Source organism: Danio rerio, chromosome 21 (assembly GCF_049306965.1).
Source record: "Danio rerio strain Tuebingen ecotype United States chromosome 21, GRCz12tu, whole genome shotgun sequence".
Taxonomy (NCBI): domain Eukaryota; kingdom Metazoa; phylum Chordata; class Actinopteri; order Cypriniformes; family Danionidae; genus Danio; species Danio rerio.
The window spans coordinates 25,395,048-25,420,494 of NC_133196.1; the positions used below are offsets into that span (position 1 = coordinate 25,395,048).

The 25,447-nt window shown below is 37.3% G+C and overlaps 1 protein-coding gene across 8 annotated transcripts in view; it reads left to right on the plus strand.

The window, feature by feature from the left end:
• The first annotated feature begins 4,972 nt into the window (after window positions 1-4,972).
• The window catches only part of cadm1a (cell adhesion molecule 1a), a 462,812-nt gene continuing 442,337 nt past the window's right edge, over window positions 4,973-25,447 (plus strand). For all 8 annotated transcript variants that reach the window (XM_005161197.5, XM_021468894.2, XM_005161198.5 and 5 more), the window contains 1 exon segment: window positions 4,973-5,066. In XM_005161197.5, the coding sequence (XP_005161254.1) occupies window positions 4,976-5,066 (91 nt within the window). In that variant the 5' untranslated portion in view covers window positions 4,973-4,975.

Sequence of the window (25,447 nt, forward strand, 5' to 3'; positions counted from 1 at the left end):
TGATGATGCAATCATTCTGATGATGCAGCAATAAAGAAAAAAATTGCACAATTTTTGAAATGTTTCTGTCAACACCTATGCATCTATTGGCAGAGCTCGCAGACATTATGTCAGTGCCAAAATAACTTAATGTTTACCAACAGTAGAAGAAGTGTAGACATGTTGTATGCACATTTTAAAAATGCAAATTGGGTCCATTACTGTTTCCATTCGATTTATTTCTAAAGTGATTTTACAATGTAGATTGTGTCAAAGCAGCTTAACATAGAATTAGTATTAAATTAAAACTGCTTCAGTCCAGTTTTCAATTCACCCATACCACATGTCTTTGGACTGTGGGGGAAACAGGAGCACTCGGAGGAAACCCACGCTAACACGAGAAGAACATGCAAACTCCACTCAGAAATGCCAGTTGACTTAGCCGGGACTTGAACCAGCGACCTTCTTGCTGCGAGGCGATCGTGCTACTCACTGCACCACCGTTACACCCTAGTTCAGTTCAGTGTTGTTTAAATTTCACTTTTGAAAGTGCAAACACTAAAGAGCAAATCCATTAATGTGCAGCTCCACAAGTCCCAAACCAAGCAAGTCAAACTTCGCCAATTGATGAAAGTGAAGGAAAAAACCTTGAGAAAAAAACTGGCTCCGTTTGACACAAACATTTCTCTTCTCGCCTCTCCTCTTTTGTTCTTGATCTGACAATTATAGTAAATGAGCAATAAGTAACAGTACGATATGGCTGCACATTGGCACTGGTGGGAGGCGTGCATTGTGCGTTGTGTGTTTAGTGTTCCACCAGTGATGATGTTCAGCAATATTGCTTTGCATATCGGCATATAACAGTTTGACGGTATAATCGTCTATATAAAAAAAGAAAATCAAACGCGGAGAGTCTAAAAAATATTTTGTATGAGGAGCTTCTTTCTTCCACCACTCATTCACTTCTGCAATTGATGACAAAACAGCAGAAACCGTTGCTACTTCACACACGTCAGATCCACAAATCAGTATTTTTGTCATTATGACGAATTTATACAACAAACAAGCACGTTTTAATATATTCACAAACGCATTCATGTTTTACCATGATGTAAAAAAAAGCACAAAAATAAAAACCGCTAAATATTGTGATCTATAATTCATAACTCCTGTATAGCAGTCCCACAACATTCTGACACTCGAACACCCTGTCAGAAAAGTCTAGTGGCCTTTTACAGTGCCTGCTATAATGTTAATGTTGTTTTTTGTGTGTTATCTGACGGAAGATGAATATGGCCACTGTGTAAATGCACAGTATAGATACTATCTTATTGCCACATTAGATTATTATGATAACAGAATTTATGCCTTCAGTGATTTCCTGAAGATAAATACCAAATAATAACACAACTGAAATAACTACAGCAGTAGCGATCATCTAATCTCATATGAAGCAAGAGCTCACGATGACATATGATGATATGTGCAGGTACTGTAGTGCTGTCCCAGTTCTTAGGGATAAATTTTAAAGCTCATTCCCTTCACACTCGGTTTTACGGACTAAGGGAAAGGGGAAGGGTTAGGGATACAAAAATAGAATTGGTACTGGGCCAACGTCAACTGTCTTTGCTCTGATCTATGACAGGCTGATAGATGCAGGCACGCTGTATCTCTGAAATTATAAATATATATTTTTTAAAAGCACTATCCTTATTAATAAACTGCATAGTTGCAATCTAAACAACTACATTCTCACCTAAAAAAGCTTAAAAAGTACATTATGTTGTTCAACAGCTGCAATATTTGTCAAAGTGAGTTTATTGGTCTGCTGTCACTCTATGTGGGCGGAGTAATACACAAGAGTGAAGAGGCTGTACGAGGTCTTACATTGCAGAATATTGCACAGCTATCAGTTAATCAGATTCGAGAACCAGACAGAACTCTTGTTTAAATGAGCAATATCACATGAGTAGCAGGGCGATATGGCTGTATATCAGCACTAGTGGGAGGTGTGCGTTGGCACGAGACCACAGTGAAATTATGGGAGTTTTTCGGGAGAGATAACAAAACAGGAGGCTTGTGGGAGATTAGTCTGACAAATGGGAGCCTCCCAGGAAAAACGGGAGTGTTGGCCTACCAGTTTAATAAGGTTTTGATCAGCTATAGTTGAAAAATTAGGCTGTTTTAATCTTCTAAGGACTTATTATGTGGTCCTGTCCCATCTTGTGGAAAGACAACATCAACCATTTTTGGTCAGCTCAGTATGGCAGGCTAATGGTCTCTTAGAAATTATAAATATTTTAAAATAGGCTCTGCCCTTATAAATAAACTGCATAGTTGCAATCTAAACAACTACATTCTCGACTAAAAAAGCCTCAAAAGTACATTATGCTGCCTAACAGTAGGAATATTTGTCAAATCATAAAGTGTCCTCTGGTTGTTGTGGGCAGAGTAATACACAAGGGGGAAGGGTTAAGAGGCTGGACTAGTGCTGTTTTTACAGAATATCGCACAGCTATCAGCCAATCTGATTCGAGAACCAGACAGAACTGTTGTATAAACAAAAATATATATATATTTTTTTTACAGATAAAATTAGATATAACATTGTGTACTTCATCATATCCACACATACAGTACATGAAAAACTAAACCAGTATTGTTTTTGAAGAATAGTCTATTTTATAAGTTATTCATCCTCTGAGCCAAATTTTTCTACTGTACAAACCCTTCATTTAGAGTTAATATCATTTTCCCCCTCCTGTCACAATCGTGTGCTTTGGGAAAGTCATTAAATGAATAATTATAGAGGAGCCCTGCTGAGTTAGTATCATGGGACAATGTGTGCACTCTAGTGTTGATACCAAATGAATATCACTTATTTGAAAGCAAGAACAAAACCCTTGAGGCAAATCAATAACTAACAGGAAGGTTTCATTAACTAAAAACCTCTCACCGAGATTTATCTGAAGAAACTAGTGAACCTTTAGGACAGCAAGGTCAAAACACGACTGTTTCGTTTCTGGCATGAGAAGCAAAGTCTGTTGTCCACTCTGGGGTGTTTCTTTCATCTAACACAAGCTTTGATATTCTTTAAAGGAAAGGTGTACCCTAAAATGTATTTTACATCACTGACAACAGTGCGTCTGATGGTTGTGAAAGAGTGCTTATGCATCTCATGGCTGCATAAAACTTTAAGATGCAGCTTTGATCCTACATGCTAGCTTGAATCTTGAATACAGAATAAAAATCTTAATGCTAGTAACCTTTCCCTGATCTTTGCATAACTAAAGCAGACCAAACTTTATGCTTATTATAAACTAACCTCATGGGACAAAAACTCCACGAGGAAGCAGTTCATTGCTTACTTCTACTTTTGGTCTTATCACAGATTCTAAACATATCGGCTTTATTTCCAGCGCCCATCAGTCATTACGTCCTAAGAATAAATCTTTCCACAATTACTGTAAAAAACGACCCAGTAAGGCATGTTCAGCCTTAAGCTTTAGGGTGTATCATCAAAATCTGAATCTTGTATAAACATTTCTTTAATTCCTGTTCATCTCCAGAAAATCAAAGCACTTGCCCTGTGAGCCTTCCAAGTGAATTAGCATAATGAGCCACCAAGGGTAGAGCTACCTGGATTACCTTATCAATTTGCAACCCTGGCTCCAACTGCGAGTCAATTTGAGAAAGCACCCAATTAACTTATATTAAAAAGTCAACATAATTATGTTGATGAGAAGTCCCTTTCATATTGGGGAAGGAGATATCTGAACCAGAGGAAGTCTTTTTCTCTGAATACTTATGAGCTGATTACGCATATCAGTGTGCTTCTGATATGCTATATTCAAGTCCCTTCTGCATTCATTTACTTCTTCATGATTTTTATTTTCTGTTATTGCATTTTTATTACCTGTGTTCACAGTCTATCAAATCTAACGTCTGATGTTTAGGTTTGTATTATTTTAGTAAAGACAGTGTAACTTTAAAATTTCTTTCAAAATAATATCATGAAGAGAGAGAGAGAGAGAGAGAGAGAGAGAGAGAGAGAGAGAGAGAGAGAGAGAGAGAGAGAGAGAGAGAGAGAGAGAGAGAGAGAGAGAGTATGTGCGTGTGTGAGTGGGTGGGTGGGTGTAAGTGAGAGAGAGAATGTGTGTGTGTGAAAGAGAGAGGGCGAGAGGCCAGTGAGGAAACGCCACTAGAGGCACCCTTTTTCTCTAAAGACCTTGTGCTGAAGGATTATTTATGTGGTATTACCAATTATATTTACAGGTAATATTAAAATATTTTAGTAATATTAATAAATAATAATAATAATTTTACAAAATAAATGCTAATTAAATATTCCAAATTAGTTTTTTTATTTACTAATTTATGTATTCATAATTATAATTAGTAGTTATAGCAATTACTCATAATACTCACATAATAGTAGTCAAAACAATCATAATAATTATGATTATAATTTGCAATAATTAAATCAATATTATTGACACAGATAAAAATTATTGCTGCATTAAAGCTAAACATGTGCTTTTATATATATATATATATATATATATATATATATATATATATATATATATATATATACACACACACACACACACACACACACACACACACACATATATATATATATATATATATATATATATATATATATATATATATATATATATATATATATAGTATTATTCAAATATCCATTTATAGTAAAAAAAAAAGCGTAGGCCTACCTACTGCACTATAATATGTTGATACTATAGGCATCATATTTAATATAGTTTTAGTTGTAGAAGAACAAATGGGCCTCTTCTGATAATGTATCTTTCTTTTTAGAAACAAACATATCTACTAAAAAATCCTCTAGTGGCACGGTTAAATGTGTTGACGTTCTTTTTGAATGGGCATTTGTTCCCGCCCTTTAGCATCTCCTCACGCGCAGCTCCCGTTGCTCTAGGTGAAGCCCAACTCACTCACGAGCTTCAGAATGAAGCAGGTGTCCAACATGGCGAACACGAGCAACGGATCTCTCGCTACTCTCCTCATTTTAATCACCATTTCGGCAGCTATCCACACAGGTAGGAACTGTGCTTTTAGATTCATCTGCTTGTGTGCTTATGACAAAAAAAAGGTTTTCAGCAAGCGCGACGGACATTCGCTGCGTGCGGACATTTGTACACAGTGAGGCGTCTCGATTCAAAGTACCCGATGTGCTACAAAGTTATATGTGTGTTCTTCAAACTGAAGTGTTTGAATCATAGGTTCTTTTCTGACCCTTTCTTTTAACTTTGACGCGGTAAAGTCTGCAGATGTTTCCCGGTTGGTTTTTTGCCGCGGGTCTCTCATGCGGGAGAAGCGGGATGTTTCACTTCCATACAAAAACTAACATTGTTTTACCAGCGCTTAAATTAAGCCGCAGAGCACTCTATATGTTGCCCATCTTTTGGAAAGCTGAACATAAACTAACCTTTACTGCAAGCAAAGCTCAGCAGCATCATTGTCCTGAAATAGCAGCTCCCTTTTGGATGGATTACTGTAAAGGATTTGTATCGCAGTTCCTTTCAGTTAGATTGCTCATATGTGGTTGTCAAATCACACACTCGCAGTCAATTTGAGCCTTTGCGAGTTTGCAAGTCATTGATATGGGTTGTGAAAACAAGAGCAGTTACGACGCATCACGGACCGGGAACATCATCACCTCCGCTTCGTGCAGCCTGTGAATGAGTTCATTAAAGTTTAGCAATACGCAATAACGCTTTTGGTTTGATATCAGAAGCAGAGAATTGGCTTTAAAGGGACAGTTCACATACAATTGCCACTGTCGTAGTTTAACTGTTCCCTGTGCTGTTTTAAATCTGTTTGTCTTTAATGGCACACAAAAGGAGACGCGAGGGAGAATGACAGGGTCAGTCCCCATTCATTTGATTCTTTTGAAAAGATGCAATAAAAGTGAATAGTGACTAAGGCATTCCGCTCTCCCTTTGTGCTCCTAGTCGAAAGACGTAGCTTTTGCTTTAGGAACAACATAAGGGGGAATAAATGATAGAAATGTCATTTTTGGGGGAACTGTCTCTTTAAGTCAGAGTAGCGCATATGTGTGACCGCTCGCACCGAACTGGCAGCATCCTCGCGCTGCTTCTCTACTGTTTTCACTTCTGTTTATTAAGAAAAGAATCAGTCGTTCAAATAAGAAACTTTAGCAACATTCGAAGCAAATTTGCTTCAAACCAGACGTAAATGAGCCACTTTTTGATAACGTTGGGGGTTATTTGTAGAGTCCTCGCTGCTGAGGGAATGTTTTGTTGCTTGTGGCACTGCCAAGATTTCCTCCGTCATTCATTGCATTTCTCGATGTCAGATCTTATTATTCATATGGCCATCCTTTATTAAATATTCTTTAGAGAAGAGCATTTGAGTGCGTTTTTCACAACAGCCCCATTCGTAGTCAACAAGTGCGGATCTTTTCACTTAGGATAATAACGTGGCTTGTGCAATGCTCGGATGCTGCAAATATCGCCTATTTGTTTATAACGGGTGTTTTGTCGCGTTGCGTCGATGTAGAGGTTCTGCGTTTGCCGCGTCGCCAGTTTACAGAGTAGACAGTGTGTATGGATTAATCTCTCCGCATAACGATGCTAGGAAATAAGGTGTCACACAAAACAAAGCTGCTTTCACTTTTGGAGGAGAAATTAGACACACGTCTTGTCAAAACAAGGGACTTTCTGGAAATGCGCTTGGTTGCGGTGCTCATTGCCAAGGATATGTTTAGACATACACCGTAGAAAAACCGGTTTGCTTCTAAGTTTCTAGATGTCCCCTTAGGATGATTTTTGCAATTAACATGAAATCATTATGGTGATTTTGTCAGATTGTGATTTCATCATGGTCATGTGACTGTAAAATGTTAATCTTTCACCACGTGTAATACAATGTTTTCAGTGCAGTCAGTATAGCCTAATGTGTGATGATGAGTAATGCAGTTATTGCTGGTTAGTTTATCATTGTTTGACCAACGGAGGTGATGGCAGTCAACATTAATAAATTGTATGAGTCTACAAAATATGTTAAATGTCTGAATAGATTTTTAAATACAAAATGTGATCACATTGGACTTTACTTTCAGTGTTTAAATTTGTTAGCAATAATGTTATTTATAAAGCGTTTTAACTTATTTGAAATCAACACCCTGTGATTCTTATTGAATAATTAAATCGTTAAAGGGATGAAAATGATCATTCTGTCATCATTTATTCAGCCTTTATTTGTTTCAAACCTGTTTTACCTTTTCCCCTCCTGTTGCACAACAAATAAGATATTTTAAAGAAAGCGGAAAACCTGTAACCATTGAATTCCATAGTACTTGTTTTACTTACGATGGGTTTCAATGGTTTTCATATTCAAAATATCTTCTTTAGTGTTCAACAGAATAAAGATATTCGTAAAGGTTTGGAATCACTTGAGGTTAAGTGAATAGTAAGTAATTTCTTTTCTTTTAAGGCTCGTTTACACAAGGAATGATAGCTAAAAATAACTATACATTAAAGGTTCAGTGAAGTGCTTTCAAATGTGCATTTATAATCCAAAATTTGATATAATCTCTACTGAAATAAAAAGATAGGGCGGGACACATTGTAGCACTTCCTCTTTATAAATAAAACAACTAATAGTGTTTCGTTTTTATCACAGCTCATGCCAGTGAGAGTGGTTGAGATCAAGCGCATCAAATGAAAAGGGACTTGAAGGGGGCGGGACATGCCAGATACTATAGAGCATTTGAACGGTCAGAAAAATAGATGAAAAACTAAAGTATTAGGTGATGTCTAAAAAAAATCATTGATACATTTAGACCAGGGGTGTGCAAACTTTTTCTTATAAAGGGCCAAAAAGTTAAATATCCCAAACCGTATTACATTAAATGACATGGGTAATTTCTAATTTATTTTCAAATAAATACATTTCACTAACTTATTAGTGAAAACATAAACAATTCCATTTAAAAAACACAATGGAGTTCAATGCTGAATACACTAGTTAAGCTGGTCCTCTCTTTGTCTTGATTTGCTCGCCGATGTCTTGTGCATCTATCAAGTGACAGTATTTACATTTTAAAAGTCTGATTCATTTACAACATTTAAATAAAACGTTTAATTTTTGTTGGCTTTTTTGTAGCTCCTCAATTAAACACAGAAACAAAGGCATTTGCCCACAACCAACTCCCCATCATTTTCCCTCTCTTTTCAGATAGGATGGCGGAACAAACCAAAGGTTACCAACTTTGGCCCATGGGCCCTACTTTGGCCATTCACCTCTGATTTAGACAGAACTGACAAACTGCAAGCTTTGTATATTTATATCAGGTTTTTATTTTTTAAATGCAAATTTTGTGACTGTTTTGTCGCACAATAGTTTACGGATATCTTTAAAACTAACATACTGATACTAACATTTAAAACAAAGCCTTATTTTATTTTCACAGGAAGTTTAACTATGCACACCAAGCTCCGTATTGTTCCATTTATTGTAATACTGCACTGTAGTTGTGTCATCTGCTGCTTTAAATACTTGAACTCTGAATGAACTTCTGATTGGTTATCATCAACGATTTTAACTTTTTATTGATCTATCAGTTGGAAAGACAAGAGATTCCTACAACATTGATGTTCTTCGCAATTATCATCACCACAGCTGTGACATGGGCTTTGCTGTTTTTTTTCATATTTTCAATGCCTTTTACAAATATGCCTTTATATTTGTTCTACACTTATCTTACATCCTTGGTGTTAAGAAGCCCTTTATATGGCTTTCAGTTTCAAGCGTGTGCAAAATTCCATTCATTTATCCTTACTACCCACTCTGACCCTTTAAATGCTTGGAGTTTCTTCTTTGCACGTTATTATGTGGCTTTTAGCATTGTTTAATTGTGCCCTTTCCACTCAGTGTGTGTTCCAATGTAAGAAACAGGGACTTATGCTTAACAACCTTGCTTTGACAACAGCTTCATATTTCAGGGACTTCCTCAGTTTCCATTAGCCAGCGCAGATGCTTTCAAATCAGATGACCATTTAGTACACAGCATATAGTAGGTATAATTTGTTTAGAGCCTGCAGCAAATAAGTTTATATGGAAAGAGGGAAAAGGCAAGCAGCAGCTTAACCAGGTTGCTGTTATTAGACATTTTTTCCCCTTTGAAGTGTGTATTATTTGTTTTGCTCCACTTGGCTGTCAGACTAATACCTTACAGAGTGAAAATGAAAATGGCTGGGGGAGAAGCTAATCCACATAAGAATATTTTGAGGATTACGGCTGGAGTCTGCCATGCCCGCCTCGCTATTGATTGGTTGCTTTGCTCTGTAAAAATGACAGCGCAAGGAGAGACAAGAGCTCTCTTAATTCTTTCAGTTTGGGCTGTATCTAGAGAGATTACTGGTGTTATTGGTAATGTTTTGTTATATACATGTGTCAGTGGATGATGGACATTCTTATGGTATCATGGAGTTTCTATTAGAAAAAAATCATTTAGCTCTGTAGCATTATAGCTAGCTTACTTTTGTAGTAGTGACTGCAAATGATATACTGTGCATGTCATAATTAGGAAAATGACACTTTGGGGATGGATGTTTGGTGAAAATTCCTTTAGTTCAGCAAAGGTCAGACAGGATGAAAATGATTGATGAGTCAAGACGCTGAGAGCAATTCAAGACTCCACTAGACCACTAGATGATCAATGAACTCATTGACTTTGACAAAGACAAAAGCCTCTATTCATACCCATTGCGAACATGGTTCATGGACAAAATTATGTATTTATTTCAGTAAATAAGGGCATTTGTGCCTTGATTAAAATTCTGTAATGACATTCTCTTCATTCAACATAATGGAGGCCCCGAAGGCAAAATGCATGCTGACCAGCATATGAGTTATTTGATCCTTATTTCTTCTAAATTACCCTTTGTTTGGGTGAAACGTCCAACAGGGATGCTTTATTTTACAGAAAGCATGCTGGGATGCTTGTTTGCTGAGTAAGAGAATGCCTAAGAATCATTGTCATACAATCATCTGCTTCATGTGTCACCCAGGAGATGATTGTCAAACAAAATTTACTTGGTGTAAAAAGTGTAGTCCTGAAGTGCATTTACTGTATGGTATGTAACTCCAACGGATTCAATACTTTCTTATTAAATCATATGCTAATCTACATTATCACATAAGTGTTTGATACACATATTTTATTTTATTTAAGAATATATTAAATTATATGTATCATTGCTTATCTCTCTTTTTAAAAGGGTAGTTCAACCACAAATGAAAATTAGCATTTGCTTACCCTCACTCTTTTCTTCCTAAAGTAGAACATTTAAAAAGTTGTTCAGCTAAAACTGTTCTTGATATTTTCTAAATGCAATGCAATGACTCTTTGTCAAACACATATAAACCTTTTTCTTAGAATGCAAAATTACCCATTATGCTTTGCATGTATGGCAAGGAGAATGCTAAGAACTTCCGGTCGCCAGCTCATGCGTATAAACTGTCACATTTGGACAGCTTTGAAACAATAGTTTTAATCTATTTTACCTGCTTTTATCATCTTTGAACTAATACTGTTGTCCATCAGCACCATCTCCTGGACTGAATATTAAAAAAATGCTATCTAATAGGAAGGAAAACAGCTGCTGTGAGGCATTTTCCCCTCGTTGTCAGATGCCATCTTCTGCCGTTTAGATGAAGCCTCGTCATCGCTAAAGTCAACAGTTTCTCTTTGTGTCAAATATATAACCAACCCAAACAAAAGTTGTTCACCAAAATGTTTGACACACACGTAGCCTGTACTGTCCCACTGACACACTGATTGAATAACTGTGACCAAGTGAAAATATAGGCTAGTGTCATTTTGAAATGACAGAAAAACACAAATCGTGGTAAATACAACACACTAAATGAAACATAAACGGCTCGCGATTAGAATCAACAGCAAATCAGCCAGCAGAGTATCAATAACAGACTTTTATTAATAATTTTTTGTAAATTGCATGACTTGCATAACTTTACCTGTTAAGTTTCATGCCAGTAATCTGTTTGCTCTATAATGCAGTGAAGTATTTTGCATGTGTGTGTGTGTGTGTGTGTGTGTGTGTTGAAGAGCTGCTGAGCTAACACAGGCCGGACACACACACACTGTTTTTCTGACGACAGACACATGAACTAGGAGAACGTTTTTCTCTCGCGCACATCTGACAGATTAGAACAGCTTTTACAGACACATTTCTAAATTGTGTGTTAAAAAACACTCTGTAATCCATTAAAAACCCCATTGAAACGCATTTGCGGAGCGCAAATTACCTTTTGTAAATGCTGTAAACAGAAGTTCTAACCATTCTACCGGAAGACGCTGGTCGCTATGGCGCCCTCCATGCAGCAGCCGAGAAAAAGGTCTATACAGGCAGTTTCTGCGCTAGCCTGCTGCCACTGACAGCACTAGAGTGTACACGGTCTATCATCCCGTTTTATGAACAACTAAAGGAATGCTTAAGTTTATTTAACTTATTGTATTTCATTTATTTACAATTTTATTTGTAATGTGTTTTAATTCATTACAGTGTCAGTGCTGTAAAAGGAAACTCATAAAGTTTAAAATATTCACATTAACCTTTTCACCAGAAGTTTACCGTTGGCTGAAAAACACTAGCTGTGCATACAGCTGATTGACACTACATCAAGGTCTTATGGCATAAAATGATCAGTCTGTGCAAGAAAATAAACTTTATATGTCACATTACGTATTAGAGCTGCATGATATTGGAAAAATGTAACTATTTCTTATTCTGCGATAGATATTGCGATTTGAATACAGTTTCACCAGATGACTTAAATATCTTGATTTGGAAATAATTTATAATTTTACACTGCTTGGGATCAATTAAAAAAAAGATACAATTGAAATAAATAGTGTTTTATCATTTTCCGAGTCCAACAGAAATATAAAAACATACAATTTCCTATGCCTGTATGCTTTAAAAATCATTATACATTCATAGGCCTAAAAAACATTAAAATTACAAATTATATTACAGACCTAAAATTGCAAATCCTCCAATGTGACTATTGTGAATGATCTAATTGCGATATCGATGCTAAAACAAATTATTGTGCAGCCCTATTACTACTTATTATGACACTGTTTTTCTTGTCAAACATTAGCTGTTGAATTATAATTGTAATCTGGCTTTATGCATGTATGCCTTGGTGCTTGTAGGAACTCTTAGCGTTCAGTGAAACTATGAACTTGTTTTGCAGACAGCCAATGAACCGAAGGATCAAATTGTAAAACGCAGCGCCATCACAGCCTCCCACTTCTCATTCTGTGCTGGAGTGTTGCTGATGATGAAGCAGTTTACCATACCATCATATTGCAGCTCACACTGAGCAAGTTCTCATTAAATAGAGATTACCAGCACCCATTAGCATTACCATTAAGAACACTTCACCCACTCAGAAATCTTGCGTATAAGGTTAATCGCTGCTCTTTTCTCAAAGTATACTGTATCTAGTTCCCATCAAGAGAAAGAAGATATGTATGTTATCATAAAGCAAGGTCCCTTGGGAAGCACAACCATTTATCTTCTGGCTGTACAAATAAGGATTTAGTGCTCTCTGATAAGCACCAATGAGTTTTTCCGTTTGCAGTACACAGCAAGATAAAAGCAAACTCTTTGGTTCAGAAATCACTACAAAGTCAAATGCTTGGAGGTTGGTCTGTTCATAGTTCGGAAATCCCAAGACGCTGGATTACACATTTGGCCCATCCAGCAAAAATTGAACTTGTTGGATCCATTGAAGATGTTAAATGGCTTGGAAGTTGTTGGCTCTTCTTTTTGGATAACAATTTGTTCTTTGATAGTTCTCTTTGTTCACAGCTTGTATTGTTCAGAGCTTTTTGTGGCTTAGAGCCGCAGCATGCAGACAAAAAGATAAATGTGCACGCAATCTTTTGGAGTTTCAGTCCATTAATTACAGCCAATGCACAAGCGCTCGGCGAGCCTATTTTTTGCGCTTGTCATTTTATTGTGTTCTGACATTGAATCATTGGGTACATTACAATTTGTATCTCACTCGCCCCTGTTTCATCTCGTCATTTAAGATCGCCGGGGCTTCGTATCAGCAATGTACATGGCTGACACTCATCATTCCGTTCCTCTTCACACCACTTTAGGCGTTATTAAAATTATTTTATCAGGTCACACTCGAAGGGCAAATGTGAAAGGCAGTGCATATAAGCTCTGTTTATTTTATGGTGAAAAGATGTAGCCGTTTATACCGGCTCCTCTGACCTACTATGTCAAAGGATTCGTTTTTCCTAATAAAACAAAATAGGTCAGGCTGTAATCTCTCAGTGTCTGCTGAAATGCGGTACACTGGGCCCGCTGGGGTGATCTGCGATGTTCATCTAACAACACTGCAAGAATTCCTCTCTAGAAGTGTCATGTCTTGGGTCAACATCAGATTAAAATTCTGTTTGTATTTGCTAACTCACCGCAGGGATTGCGGTTTTCATGTCAATATCAAAGGCAGGTTAGAATTACATTTAGCAGTTATTATAGATCCGGATTCCCTTGCATCGTTTTAGGAGAATTGATTCAGTGCTTGTTTGGACCAAAACAGGATAGTAGCCTTTCTTAAATCTTAAGCGGCTCTTTATTTACCTCAAAATAGAAATAAAACCATTGTGATCTACAGTATACTTAAAATGCAGTCTGTAAATAGAATGTGATTACTGTGTATGAGCTAGATGCAGCATTAACCTTAAACAGGATGTAGGTGAGATTTTTTCTTCAGCTTAACATTAAAAAAGATTTTAAGAAAAAATGATCATAAAATCATCAGTCAACTGCTCTTTCGCCCTTTAACTGCACTTTGAGAGAACTAAAAGTTACTGCAAAGCTAAAACAATTAAAATAAAAATGTGACATCGATACACTGTGGTCTAATGAAGTAAAACCATCAGTCTGTTTCATAAACTGAACACTATTTACAACATTACTGCTGTTATTCTAAAGCTTCAGCAAACAGTCCTGCGTGTGTTTTTGAAATAGAGTATGAGCTTTCTCCACGCAATGACTTATGAGCTTTTTTAAATGTTCTGCTGAAGAAAGAAAATCATCTTTATCATGAATGGGCTGAAGGTGAGTAACTTACAGTAACCGTAGTTTTGCATTTTGGGTGAACTGTCCCAATAAGTAGATAATCTAGTGCACCTACTGGGCTCATTCTGAAAACATAGCCCTATACATTTCTGGAGATCACAAATTATGTAGCCAGAGCTAAGTATGTCTGCATTTCGTCTTTAAAAAGAACGATACGGGGCGGTATGATGCCGTTTCTTTTCACGGTTATCAGCTGACCGCTTACCTCTCTATGGACGGCTTTTCTGCTGTTACCAGTTTGTCTGGTAGCTCCACATGTATGCTGTCAGACTTAAGATACAGAGCAGAGTTGACCATGATAATGCGGTTTGAGTCCGGTGAAAAACGGTTCCAGAAAGCAGGTAAGATAAAAACAATAGCCAAAAAGTAAAGTAAACAAGTTAAAAAAAAGTGAGAATGTTATTAAATCCGAAAACATAGTAAAAATTAGGGTGCCATAAGGGCTTTTCTTTTTCTGGATTGCTTTTTTAAAACACTGGGGGTGGATATATGTGAGAACAGAAGGTACAAATGGCACTCGTGAAAGAAATTTGAAACCTGAAAAAGCATTCACAGCGGCCTTTAGCGGATTTGCAAATACAAAAACTGAAAAAAACATAGCTCCTGGGATAGATTTTGCTCTCTCCAGAAATGTATATAGGGGTACGTAATCAGAATGAGCCTGTAGAGGTGTCAAAATTTACTGTTTCTTCGGTGCAGTGCAATGCAGATGCAGATAATTTGGTATTATCAGAGTTTTCTCCAACGTGTCTATCATGGATCATTTATTAGTGTCACTCATCTGTGATGAGCACAGCGCGCAAGAGCCAACCACAGCCCTTTCTGTTGAGCATGTAACCAATTAAAGGGGTGTAAGAGAACTTGGTAGACAAGCATCAGAAAGTGAGCAGGATATTTATATTTGTTTATATTATTTGCTATAAATACTTGTGTTGTTTAATGATATAGTTTATATACCTGAATGTTTATATTAAAGGACAAAATTTTATTACAAATAGTATATAAATATAAAAATATTTATACATTTAATACAAGAATTGCTGCTGTGAAAAAAAAATCTGTGTATGAAAAGCATCGTCAATGATGCATCGAGATATCGAATAGAACCGAATCAATGGCATGATAATCATTACCGAACAGTGAGACCAGTGGTGGTTCACAGCTCTATGAGCCTGGGTTGTGTACTGCATATTACACTAAGCTTTTCACTGCAAATATAAACCGACTGAAGCAGCAAGGTTTTTTTTTTTTCTCTTTACTTAAAGATAACCTGGCAGAAAATGCATTATCTATGAAATGCCGATGTTTATACATGTTTGAAAACATGAGCATTATTGAAAATTGTATGCTTACTGTAATGCTTCAAAACAGTAATGTGAAAGTATCTATTCATCTTTCATATAGAAAAGCAGACACCAAGCCCCAAATGCCTGTAATCATGTGTTTTTATGCAGTCCCTGAACAGATACTCAGTAATCCGGTCACTCAGAGCACACTGATGGACTCGCAATAGTGTTTGGGAATAAGCTGCTTTCAGTCATTTTTGTCATCAACTGATGTGCCTGTCAGATTTGTCCGTCAGCAAAGACATGTTATTGTGCTTTTTACATATAAAGAAGAGATTCAGGGCCTAGGGAGATTTTGTTTATTTCAGCATCGCATTCCCAGGGCGTCCTTTAAGAGCAGAAATGAACTGTTCTATGCAGTATTATATTTATTGCTGAGCTTCTTGTTATGAAGATCCTTTATCTATGCTCTGAGCTCTTTTAAAAATCAAGTATAACCTTTTGATGCATGACTGTCTCTGTTTTTGTAACTCTGTTTTTGTGGTGTGGTTATGATAAAGGCACTGTAGTTATACATGTGTAGTTACTAGAAACATTTTAAATTTAGACCAATGCAAAACTGTATAATATACACTGTGAATGGACTGCCCTTATTTTTAAATAAATGTTTAATAATGCAACAATAATGCATTATAATTTAAATAATACATTATTTTCAAAAGAGATTGACAGAAAAATAGTTACCATTATAAAGAATGATAAAAATAATGTTATTTGAGCACCAGATTGGGATTTTAGAATCATTATTGAAAGATCATGTGCCAATTGCTGAGAACAATGCTCACAAATAAATGACAAAATATATTAAAGTCTATTACTGCTTATTACTGTTTTGATCCAATAAGTGCGAACTTGGTGCACAAAATGCCATCTCTGAAAAACATAGAAATATGGCTGTTTATTAAGGCTGGGCGAAATGGCAAAAATGAAATCTCGATAATTATTTTCTATATTAAATGATAACAATATATATTTCAATATAAGTTGTTAATGTTTCCAGCTTTAAAAGAGTTTACCCACAATGACTGAATCCACAAAGATTTGAGGCTTCATTAAAAAACATTTTATAGTAGGGCTGGGTTGGGAAAAAATGCAATTTTGATAATTATTTCCCATATTGAAAGATAACGATATATATTTCGAGTCAATTATAAGTTAATGCTTCCAGATTTAAAAAGAATACCCCAACAGTGACTGAAGCCACAATAATTAATGGGCCCATTAAATGGCATAACATATTTTTGACCGATAAACTTTTGGTGGCTGGAGATTTGGTACATCTCGAATATCAACACAGTTTTAGATTCCCATTTTTGCACATTTCTGCTGTGTGATTGGCTCTTAGGCCCCGTTTACACTGTCAGTTGAATGTAACCCAATTCCGATTTTTTGCTCATCTGTGACACAGATCGGATCTGTTCCATGACCATGTAAACACAAAAAAACCGCATGCATTCGAATATTCAGAGATCGGTTTCAGGCCTCCTTCTTATGTGGAAATAAATCAGATACAAATTGGATATGTGACATATGACTGTCATGTAAACAGTTAGATTGTAATTATTAAGGCTTTTTGTTCTGTACATCATTTAACTTGCAACAATTTGGTACGATGTAGAAGGAAGAGGGTGTGTGGAGATGCGGACGTGGTAAACAACAACAACAGAGGAAACATGGAGGAAAGTGGTCAGTCGCAACAATTTGCTCCCACCAGATCTGCGACCTCTCTCGTAACCACAAGTTCCTCTGAATGGTGGAGGACATCATACAGCAAATAAACCTTAAGCGCAAGGTGCGATGACAGCCCTTTCCCACCTCCTCCGCCTCAAAATCATTTTAAAGTTGGGCGAACTTCTTGTTGTAACATTTGCTTTTTGTCACTATTAATACACGCACTGCGGGCAAAGTTACACTTATAACAACTTTATTCTCTCCAACACCAGTGCGTACACAGGCAAAGGCTTCATCTTCATCTACACACACACATCAGGGCCATACCATTACATAAACTGTGTGGGGGTAAATCTGGACTGAACCTTTACTGCTTATACTACACTTTGCATATTTCGCAGAGCTAAAAACAAGACATTTTCTTCCATCGTGGCTTGTGTGGCACAGATGCTAGAACCGCCTTTATGCATGCGTGATGTCTTAAATTGTATGGCAAGTGGAAACACATGAATAGGACAAGGGTCACAATTAAAAGAATGTGTAAACAGACAGACAAAAAAAAAATTCTGATATAGGCAACAAATCGAAATTGGGCATCAAAACCTGACAGTGTAAACGAGGCCTTAGATCATTATAGAGTAAAAAAAGTGCAGTGTTAATGTTAATCATGTAATATTGTTTATCAGCCCAGCCCTATTTTAAAGTATTGTTTATTGACATAAACATTTACACATTACTCAGATTTTTTGAAGATTCAGATTTTCTGTACTATACTTATGATATACAATATAAAATATAATATGCTGAAGGACTGTAACTGACAGCGTATATACAGTAGGCTACACAAACAAAAGTCTACTTTTTGCATTTTCCAAAAATAAACTATTACAGAAATATTTTAAAATAAATATTTTACAAAATGGTAAAAATAGTCAACATTATAATAAACAACAATTTAACTGCAAATACTGCTGGCGGGAAAGTGAATCGAGCTAAACAATACTGTGTGACATAGCATATTTCTAATATCAACAAAATTACAGATTCCTGTTGTTTTATATGTCTGCTGTGTGATTGGCTCTTAGATTAATATTGAGTAAAAATGACCAGAGTTGATGACCAGAGCTGATACCAGATGTGATATCTTTTATCGGCCCCGCCCTACTGTTTATCACTGTTTTATTACTGTTTTGATCAAGCAAATGCAACCTTGGTGTAGCACATACTGTAAAGAAATCTTTAAAACAATCTTCCTGACCACAGACTTTTTTACATCGTTAATCTTTCTTTGTGAGTATTTTTCATACACTTTCAAATGAGCAGTTAGCGGTGTTGCTGCTATACGTGAATGAAAATGTGTGTAATCATCTTTTTTGCTTGGGTGTCTTATCCACTAATTTGTGGATCCTTAAATACTCGATGCGATTTAGTGATAAGTGTGATGAAATAAAGGATATTAGCTTGCCTTAGGGTCTTAAAGGCTCATGCAATGGACTAGCAACCCTCTTCATGTGTGCCTATGCCATGTAGACAAAATCTTCCCAATCTGCATTTGTTAATCCTGTTATCTGAGGGGTTCTTCTTTTGTTCCCCTACTGTGCTGACAACAGACATATTTGGGCTCCAGACAACAGCTCAGTTAAAGAAGCCATCTGGCTTTTTTTTCTTTCTTTCTTTCTTCAGGTCAGATAGTCACCCCTGAACAGTAACAAGACAGAATGCAGAGATAGGATGGCTGGCTACTCTTTCTGGGTCGTGAAAAGAGGAAATTGTTGTAGCATTGGAAGATTAAGGTTCAGGGCATACAGTAGCATGTGAAATTTGAGTCAAATGATCATAAAGCAGTAGCGCAGTGGAAAAAAAGAAGAGAAAGAAAGTTTGAAGAGACGTCAGAAAGCTTGGCTTCGTTTCCCAGCAGTATTACATAGCAGTTGGGATTGTTGTCCAAGAAGCAAGTGGTGAATGTTATGCACTGAATATTATTGCAGATCCTTGAGATTCCTCCCACATTTCTTTTGGAATCAGTCTAAAAAAGCTCATTCGATTAGCAGTTTTGTCTTCATGCTGATTTTCATGAAAGGGTAAAGACTTATTTGCAGTTTAACGTAAATTTTTTAACATCCAAGGGATTTACTAGCACTTTTCCAACCTGAACTCTCCTTTCAAATGCAAGGTTTTGTGGATGTAAATGCAGTTTCAATTGGGCTGTGTTTTTGTGACGCATGTCCCATTTGTGTGCATTCAAGGCTCATCGAATCTGGTCTAATGATGCCGCTAGATTATAAGCCTTTAGTGGCAGAACGAAAAATGCCACGCAGCCGCAAGTTCATGATATATATGTCTATTTCAGTCTCAAAATAGGGCCCCTGCTGTAATATCAGTCACACTAATAGATAATTCATGCTTCGATACCCTCGCCTGCACAACCGCAATCCAGAGAGAGCAGGCACCTTACCTCGCTCGTTCCTTTGAAGTTTGCTCTATCAAACTTCCAGGGCTGTGCTACAATCAGGACCCCATGGAAACACAGAGATTATGGTGCAGCTCGGCTTGTCTTTTGAGAATAATCAGCTGAACCTGTGGGGAGGGAGGCCTGTAATTTTCTTCTAAATACTGCCAATCACAAAAAAAAAGGCAGTGTGGTCCCTGGTTGAGCTTGATGCATGCATATTTTAAGCTGGGAATGGGGTCTTTGCTTTTTTTGAGCCTGCAGTTTACTGTAAAACGTGCCTTTTTTTTCCTGTTTTTATCCCTTCCTCTGCCTAGTCTGCACTTCAATTAGGATTCACTGTATCGGTGCCATGTTGTTTGGTGGCATGCACCCGCATCATTCTGTTCCAATTTGGATCTAATTGGTCTAATTAAATCTAATGACTTCCTTTATAATTCCACAGCCCTATTTAAGGACCATGATAAAGTGCTAAGAGAGCGGGGCGTGCGTGTAGTCGCTAATGGAAAGCGATAGTGTGCTGGATGTGGTGTAGGTGGATACTTTGTAGTATCCTGACTCCTGGTTGAGTTTTTGTAACGCACATTTGTCACGCTGCATATAAGGTATGTTCTGCATCGTCTCTTGTTTCAGCACTCCAAACAAATGTGCTTCAGTCTCGTGCCAAGCAATAAACCCTTGTAGAGTGCCTATTTAGGCCCTGCATTAATATCATTTTCAGCAAAAAAGGAGTTTATAGATCATTAAAATCACCCACTTAGTGTACTTTTGGTTAATTGCTAAATAATGCACCCACTTATTCATGTTTTCTCAGCAGATGGCAAGAGGGAAGAACGAGTGTCTAGAAAGTTGGAAATGAACCTGAGTAGATCCATTGAAGTTTTATTAAAACTATGTGCGATTGTGTATAATGAGTTGATTATATAGAGAATTGTGGATTAAAATTTTTATTTAGAACCAGATTGGATTTTTTAAAAACAAGAACGACTGGAAGCAAGCTATTGTAATGACACTCGGGTTCATTAACTGTTGATGAACGTCTGCATTATCGAGTAAGAAAAACACTCAAATATTGTCAGAATCTCCGGCACTCTTAGATCTCACAGAGGTGTACTTCACTACGCTTGCAGTCTACATAAAAAGCAAGAAGATGGATATTACTTTCATCATGTCCAACTTGAAATGAGCAGAAAGCCATTACTGCATAAGGCTTGTTCATCCAGAAATGAAAAGTCTGTCATTTACATTTCTAAACCTGCATGACTTTCTTTCTGCTGTGGGACACAAAAGAACAAAAGTTATTGTGAGAAATACCTTTTGTGAAAAATCATCATGGCCAGAACCAATTGAAAGAGTTGAAATATTCTTTCAAATGTCCTATGTTTGTTCTGCAGAATAAATTATGTTTGGTTTATGACATGAGGGTGAGTAAATGTTGACTGTTTCATTTCTGAATGAACAATGCCTTAAAGACTCATATTTATGAGTCATATTTTTTTTATCAAACACAGTCCCTTTTTTAATGTCAGTGTTCTGGTTGGGGTCAGGGAATCCCAAATTTTGTAATTACACAGGGCTTCCAGTTAAATCTGATTAGTCAAATCATAGTACAACTCACACTGATTTTTAAAATGCTTAGTGAGTCATGTATTTAAGTTCTCAGACAAAAATATCTGCCTGTGATATTTTACAGAGGCCTGTTAAACTAGTGAAAACAATGTGAATCATTTAAATGGCTGAAAAACTGACACATCTGTCTAATAGAGGCACTACATTTAAACTGCCATTGCAACCTGTTTACTAATGCTCAAGGCATTTGCTGCAGAACTGTTGTGATTTGCTAATGTAGTCATTCATTTTAAATGAGAAGTTGTTTTATTGCTCCCATCTGACACAAAACCCTGATCAGGATTTAGTGTAAACAGAATAAATTGTGACTCATTGTGTTTCTTTGAATAATCATTCTGTGGTATTCGTAGCATATGAGAACAAACTTATGCTTAAATCATCAATAACGGACTGCAGGTCAAACTTGTGGATTATTCTCCAAACACTCAGGGGTATTGTCTCATAAATAGAGGCCCGGTGAGTTCAGTTGTTCAGCAGTCACTAATTAATTTCAAACTTTATCAAACAACGGACAGTGTACATATTCATTAACATGGCCTTGGCATCTCACAATGCCTGCCACAAAAACCCTCACGAAGAACCTATTACCAAACATCATCCTCATCCTGTTCTTTCACAGAAATAATTACCTTCGTGCTCGCAATCAGAGAGAGAGAGAAGCATGGTAGAATAAATTCTGAATGTGTTCACAGCAAATCAGAGTTGTGGCAAACACATTTTTTTTTAAAGAGATACACACTACTTTTCCATTTTGGTTACTGTTTTATGTGCAGCCACTGATGACCAATAAAACAGAGATGGCTCCAAAATGATGTTGGAAAATTACCTGAATTTTTTGCTGGGGATCAATACAGAGTTAAATCTCAGCTTAGAGGTTGCCTTAACAGAGCCAAAACATGCTCCACCTTAGCCCTTAGGTTAGCCGTAAGAGGCTGCATTGTTGATCGTGGATAGATTTCCTGCCCAGTTTAGCTTTTGCACAGTCCAGCATAAAGTGCCCTCAAAGCATTCGGGAGCGCGGCAACGTTTCAGGAGATTAAAGGTTGTACAGCCTTAAGAACCAAATCGATGCATTCTCCTTGCCTAGAGATTGACCGCATATTGATTCACTGGGAACAGGAAGTGAGGTGATGAAAACAATGCTGTGATTAAAAAATAGACTCAACATGGGGAAATGAAGGAGCCTCACAAGGTTGGAATCCCCTTTTAAGCGATGTACCTGACCCACTAGCTTATTGCCTCATCAAATAATCCAGTTGTTGTTACCGCTGATATTTTGAACAGTCTCCTCACACGTTAATAAAAGTTGCATCATCAGTCATAAAACATTACAGACAGGGCATTTTGTCTCGAAAAGCTGCTCATTAAATAAAGGTTGTGGACAATTAAAGGCTTTGTTACTCTGTTGTTTGCAGCTCTGATTTTCAGACATGGATGGAAATAATGAGACACACCGGTGACCGCTGTCTCAGTCTTGCTTTCAACTAAACAATTCCTTTTTGCTGAAGGGGGCACGTATGCGGGCACGCTGAATACCAAGTGGTTGATATTTACCAATGAACATGACATACAACACTGGCCCACTTTGTCATTAGCCCCCTGTCATTCCCAGTGAGTCCAGGCAGGTGCTAATCAGCATGCTAATTGTAATATTGTGGCGATGGAGATGAAAGCCAGGCGCTGTGGCCGAGGAGCCAGGGGCCGGGTTCGGAGACCTGCTGGATTAAGTGCGTCGTGACGTCTGGCATTCTCACTCATTACCGTGATTATGTTTTCCAGGTTTCGGCATTTAACGAGGCACTTACAGTGATTCTGTGGCTGTACATCGCCAACGAAGCCTTCTGGGGGCCCAGCTCTCAAACCTCCGTGCTGGGAGTCTGAGGGATTGGCGTCGGCTTTATTTCTGCTTTAACCCCCTCTTATCTGCGCATGGGGACCTCTGTTCTGATCCGCCCTGCCGAAGAGCAAGATGTCGAGCTTGGAATGTTTTCCTAGCCTTATCTTTGATACTGGAAGAACGTTTTGGTGGAAAATGAGCTTAGCGTAGAAATCCTCACGGTAATTTGCTTATGCTGTCCTAGTGGTTTTCTTTTCACTCCTTTTTTTTTTTTTGTTGGTATTAGATAAAAGCTTGGGTATATAAGCATAAAATCTGTCATCGCACATACCTAACGGTTCAATTCGATTCTGCGTAAAAGAGCTGCTTACATTTTCAAGCTGGCTCTCAGCATGGTCCGAGGATTGTCGTCGTATCCTGTCGCTCTGCTCCTGAAGCGCTTGACATTTCTTTAAGTGTTTGTCACAACTTCAGAATGTCATTCTTGATGTGCTTATCATGTGCTTAAGTGTTTGGCACAGCTTCATAATGTCATACATTCTCAGATGGTGAAAGTATGGCTTACTAATGCTTTTGCAGAAAATGGAAGCTGCAGGCATTTGCATGTGCAAGTCACAGATAGCTAACATATGTTATGATGACATCTGTAAAACAGCAAAATCTGGAAGACAAAAATAGGAGTCTTAAATGACTAGATGATAAACTTAGTGCTAAATGAGGTGTCTTTATGTATTCGTACTATTTAGTAGTTGTTACAGCTTATTCAGAAGGTGAAAGGGACTTCTGAATATGTCGCTTGCACAAAAGCTGCGTATTTGATTATCTCTTGAGTCCTTAAGTCATGATTATGAGCGCAGGGAGAAGAGGTGCCTCAACGTTGGAGGTCATCCGCTGGCAGAGGTTAAGAGTTTGGTTTGATTGAGTTTGATTGGCCTGAGAGTTCTCATTCAAGTTCCAGAATCGTCCTCCACCTTCACTGGCCACTAATCCAACGGGCCTTGCGGTCTGTCCTTATTCATCCTCGTCTTTATGTTCGGCTGACTCATTTCAGCCCATTCAGATGGCCCATTGTGGCCTGCTCTGCGCTTGCATTTCATTTGCTGAGCTTTTGTGCGTACTCCTTCTGAATAAGAAGGAAGCATTGAGTTTCGTCTTTGTCTTAAAGCTGCATCACTCCACTCCACTGATTTCCTTCAGCTCTATAGAGGTTAAAAGCAACAGAGACTTTCAAATTAAGTTAGCCCTATCAGATGAGCGATGCAAATGACTCCAATTAAAGGCACTCATGTGCTAAGAAAAGGGTTGCTGCGTTTAATTTAATTTTGTTTATTTATTAATTCCCAACTGCACAAGTATGGGGTTGTAGAAGTGATCTTAGCACTTAAGAAGTGGCATGTATTGATAATCAAAATAAAAGCAATCAGTTCTGTTTTTGCAGTCAATTTGCAAGGATTTCCACATTTGGAATCTTCAGTGTGAAATACTGCAACTGTACAAACCAAGCTACAAAACATGCTGGAACCAGAAAACAGCCATTTACTAATCAAACTTTGGACAAGGGTAATTAATTCTTTGAAATCAGCCCATTAATTTGCATAATAAAGGTAGTATAATTATGACTTCTGCTTAGCAAGCCCAAAAATGTAATTAGAGCTTTAGTCTGTGTTAATACAGCGCAGTTGTTTTTTGGAAGCGGTTCCTTTAGGAACACAGAAATCTGCTGCTTTAGGATGGAAAGGGGAATTAAATTGCTTTGTGGGGGGAAAAAAACATATCCTCTTTTCTGCTTGCTTCCCACTAGTCCAGAGGGGGCACAACGGAATGACTGATCTTCAAATCTGCAGAGCGCTAAGCCTCAACTTTCAGGGTTTCAGTTTTGTCAATGGGCTGTAGCACACATTATGCCTGCAGTTTTAATTTGTGAGAAATCTATAATTCAGGCATGTATTGCTGACACAAAAAAAAAAAACAAAAAAAAAACATGCTTGGACGATGAAGGGGTGCATTAACTAGACAAAATTATCTCCCCTTCAGCGTAGATTTACCCTTTTTAAAACTGACTTTAACTAATAAGTGTCACATACTGTAACTTAGAGTAGCCACTGTGGCTGAAAATATAAATTTAAATTGGATAAATGTAAGCTGTTATGGCATACTGCTGATTGAACACTTAAGTGTCTTTTTGATTTTAAAGAGTAAGACATTTTTCAGTGAAAGAGAAAAAGGCCAATCTATTAAAAAGCTGTTTGCATCATTTTACAGCCATTTTGTTGCATTGTTGCAAAGTGCTTATATCACTCCAACATGACTGTGGACACACTATACCTGC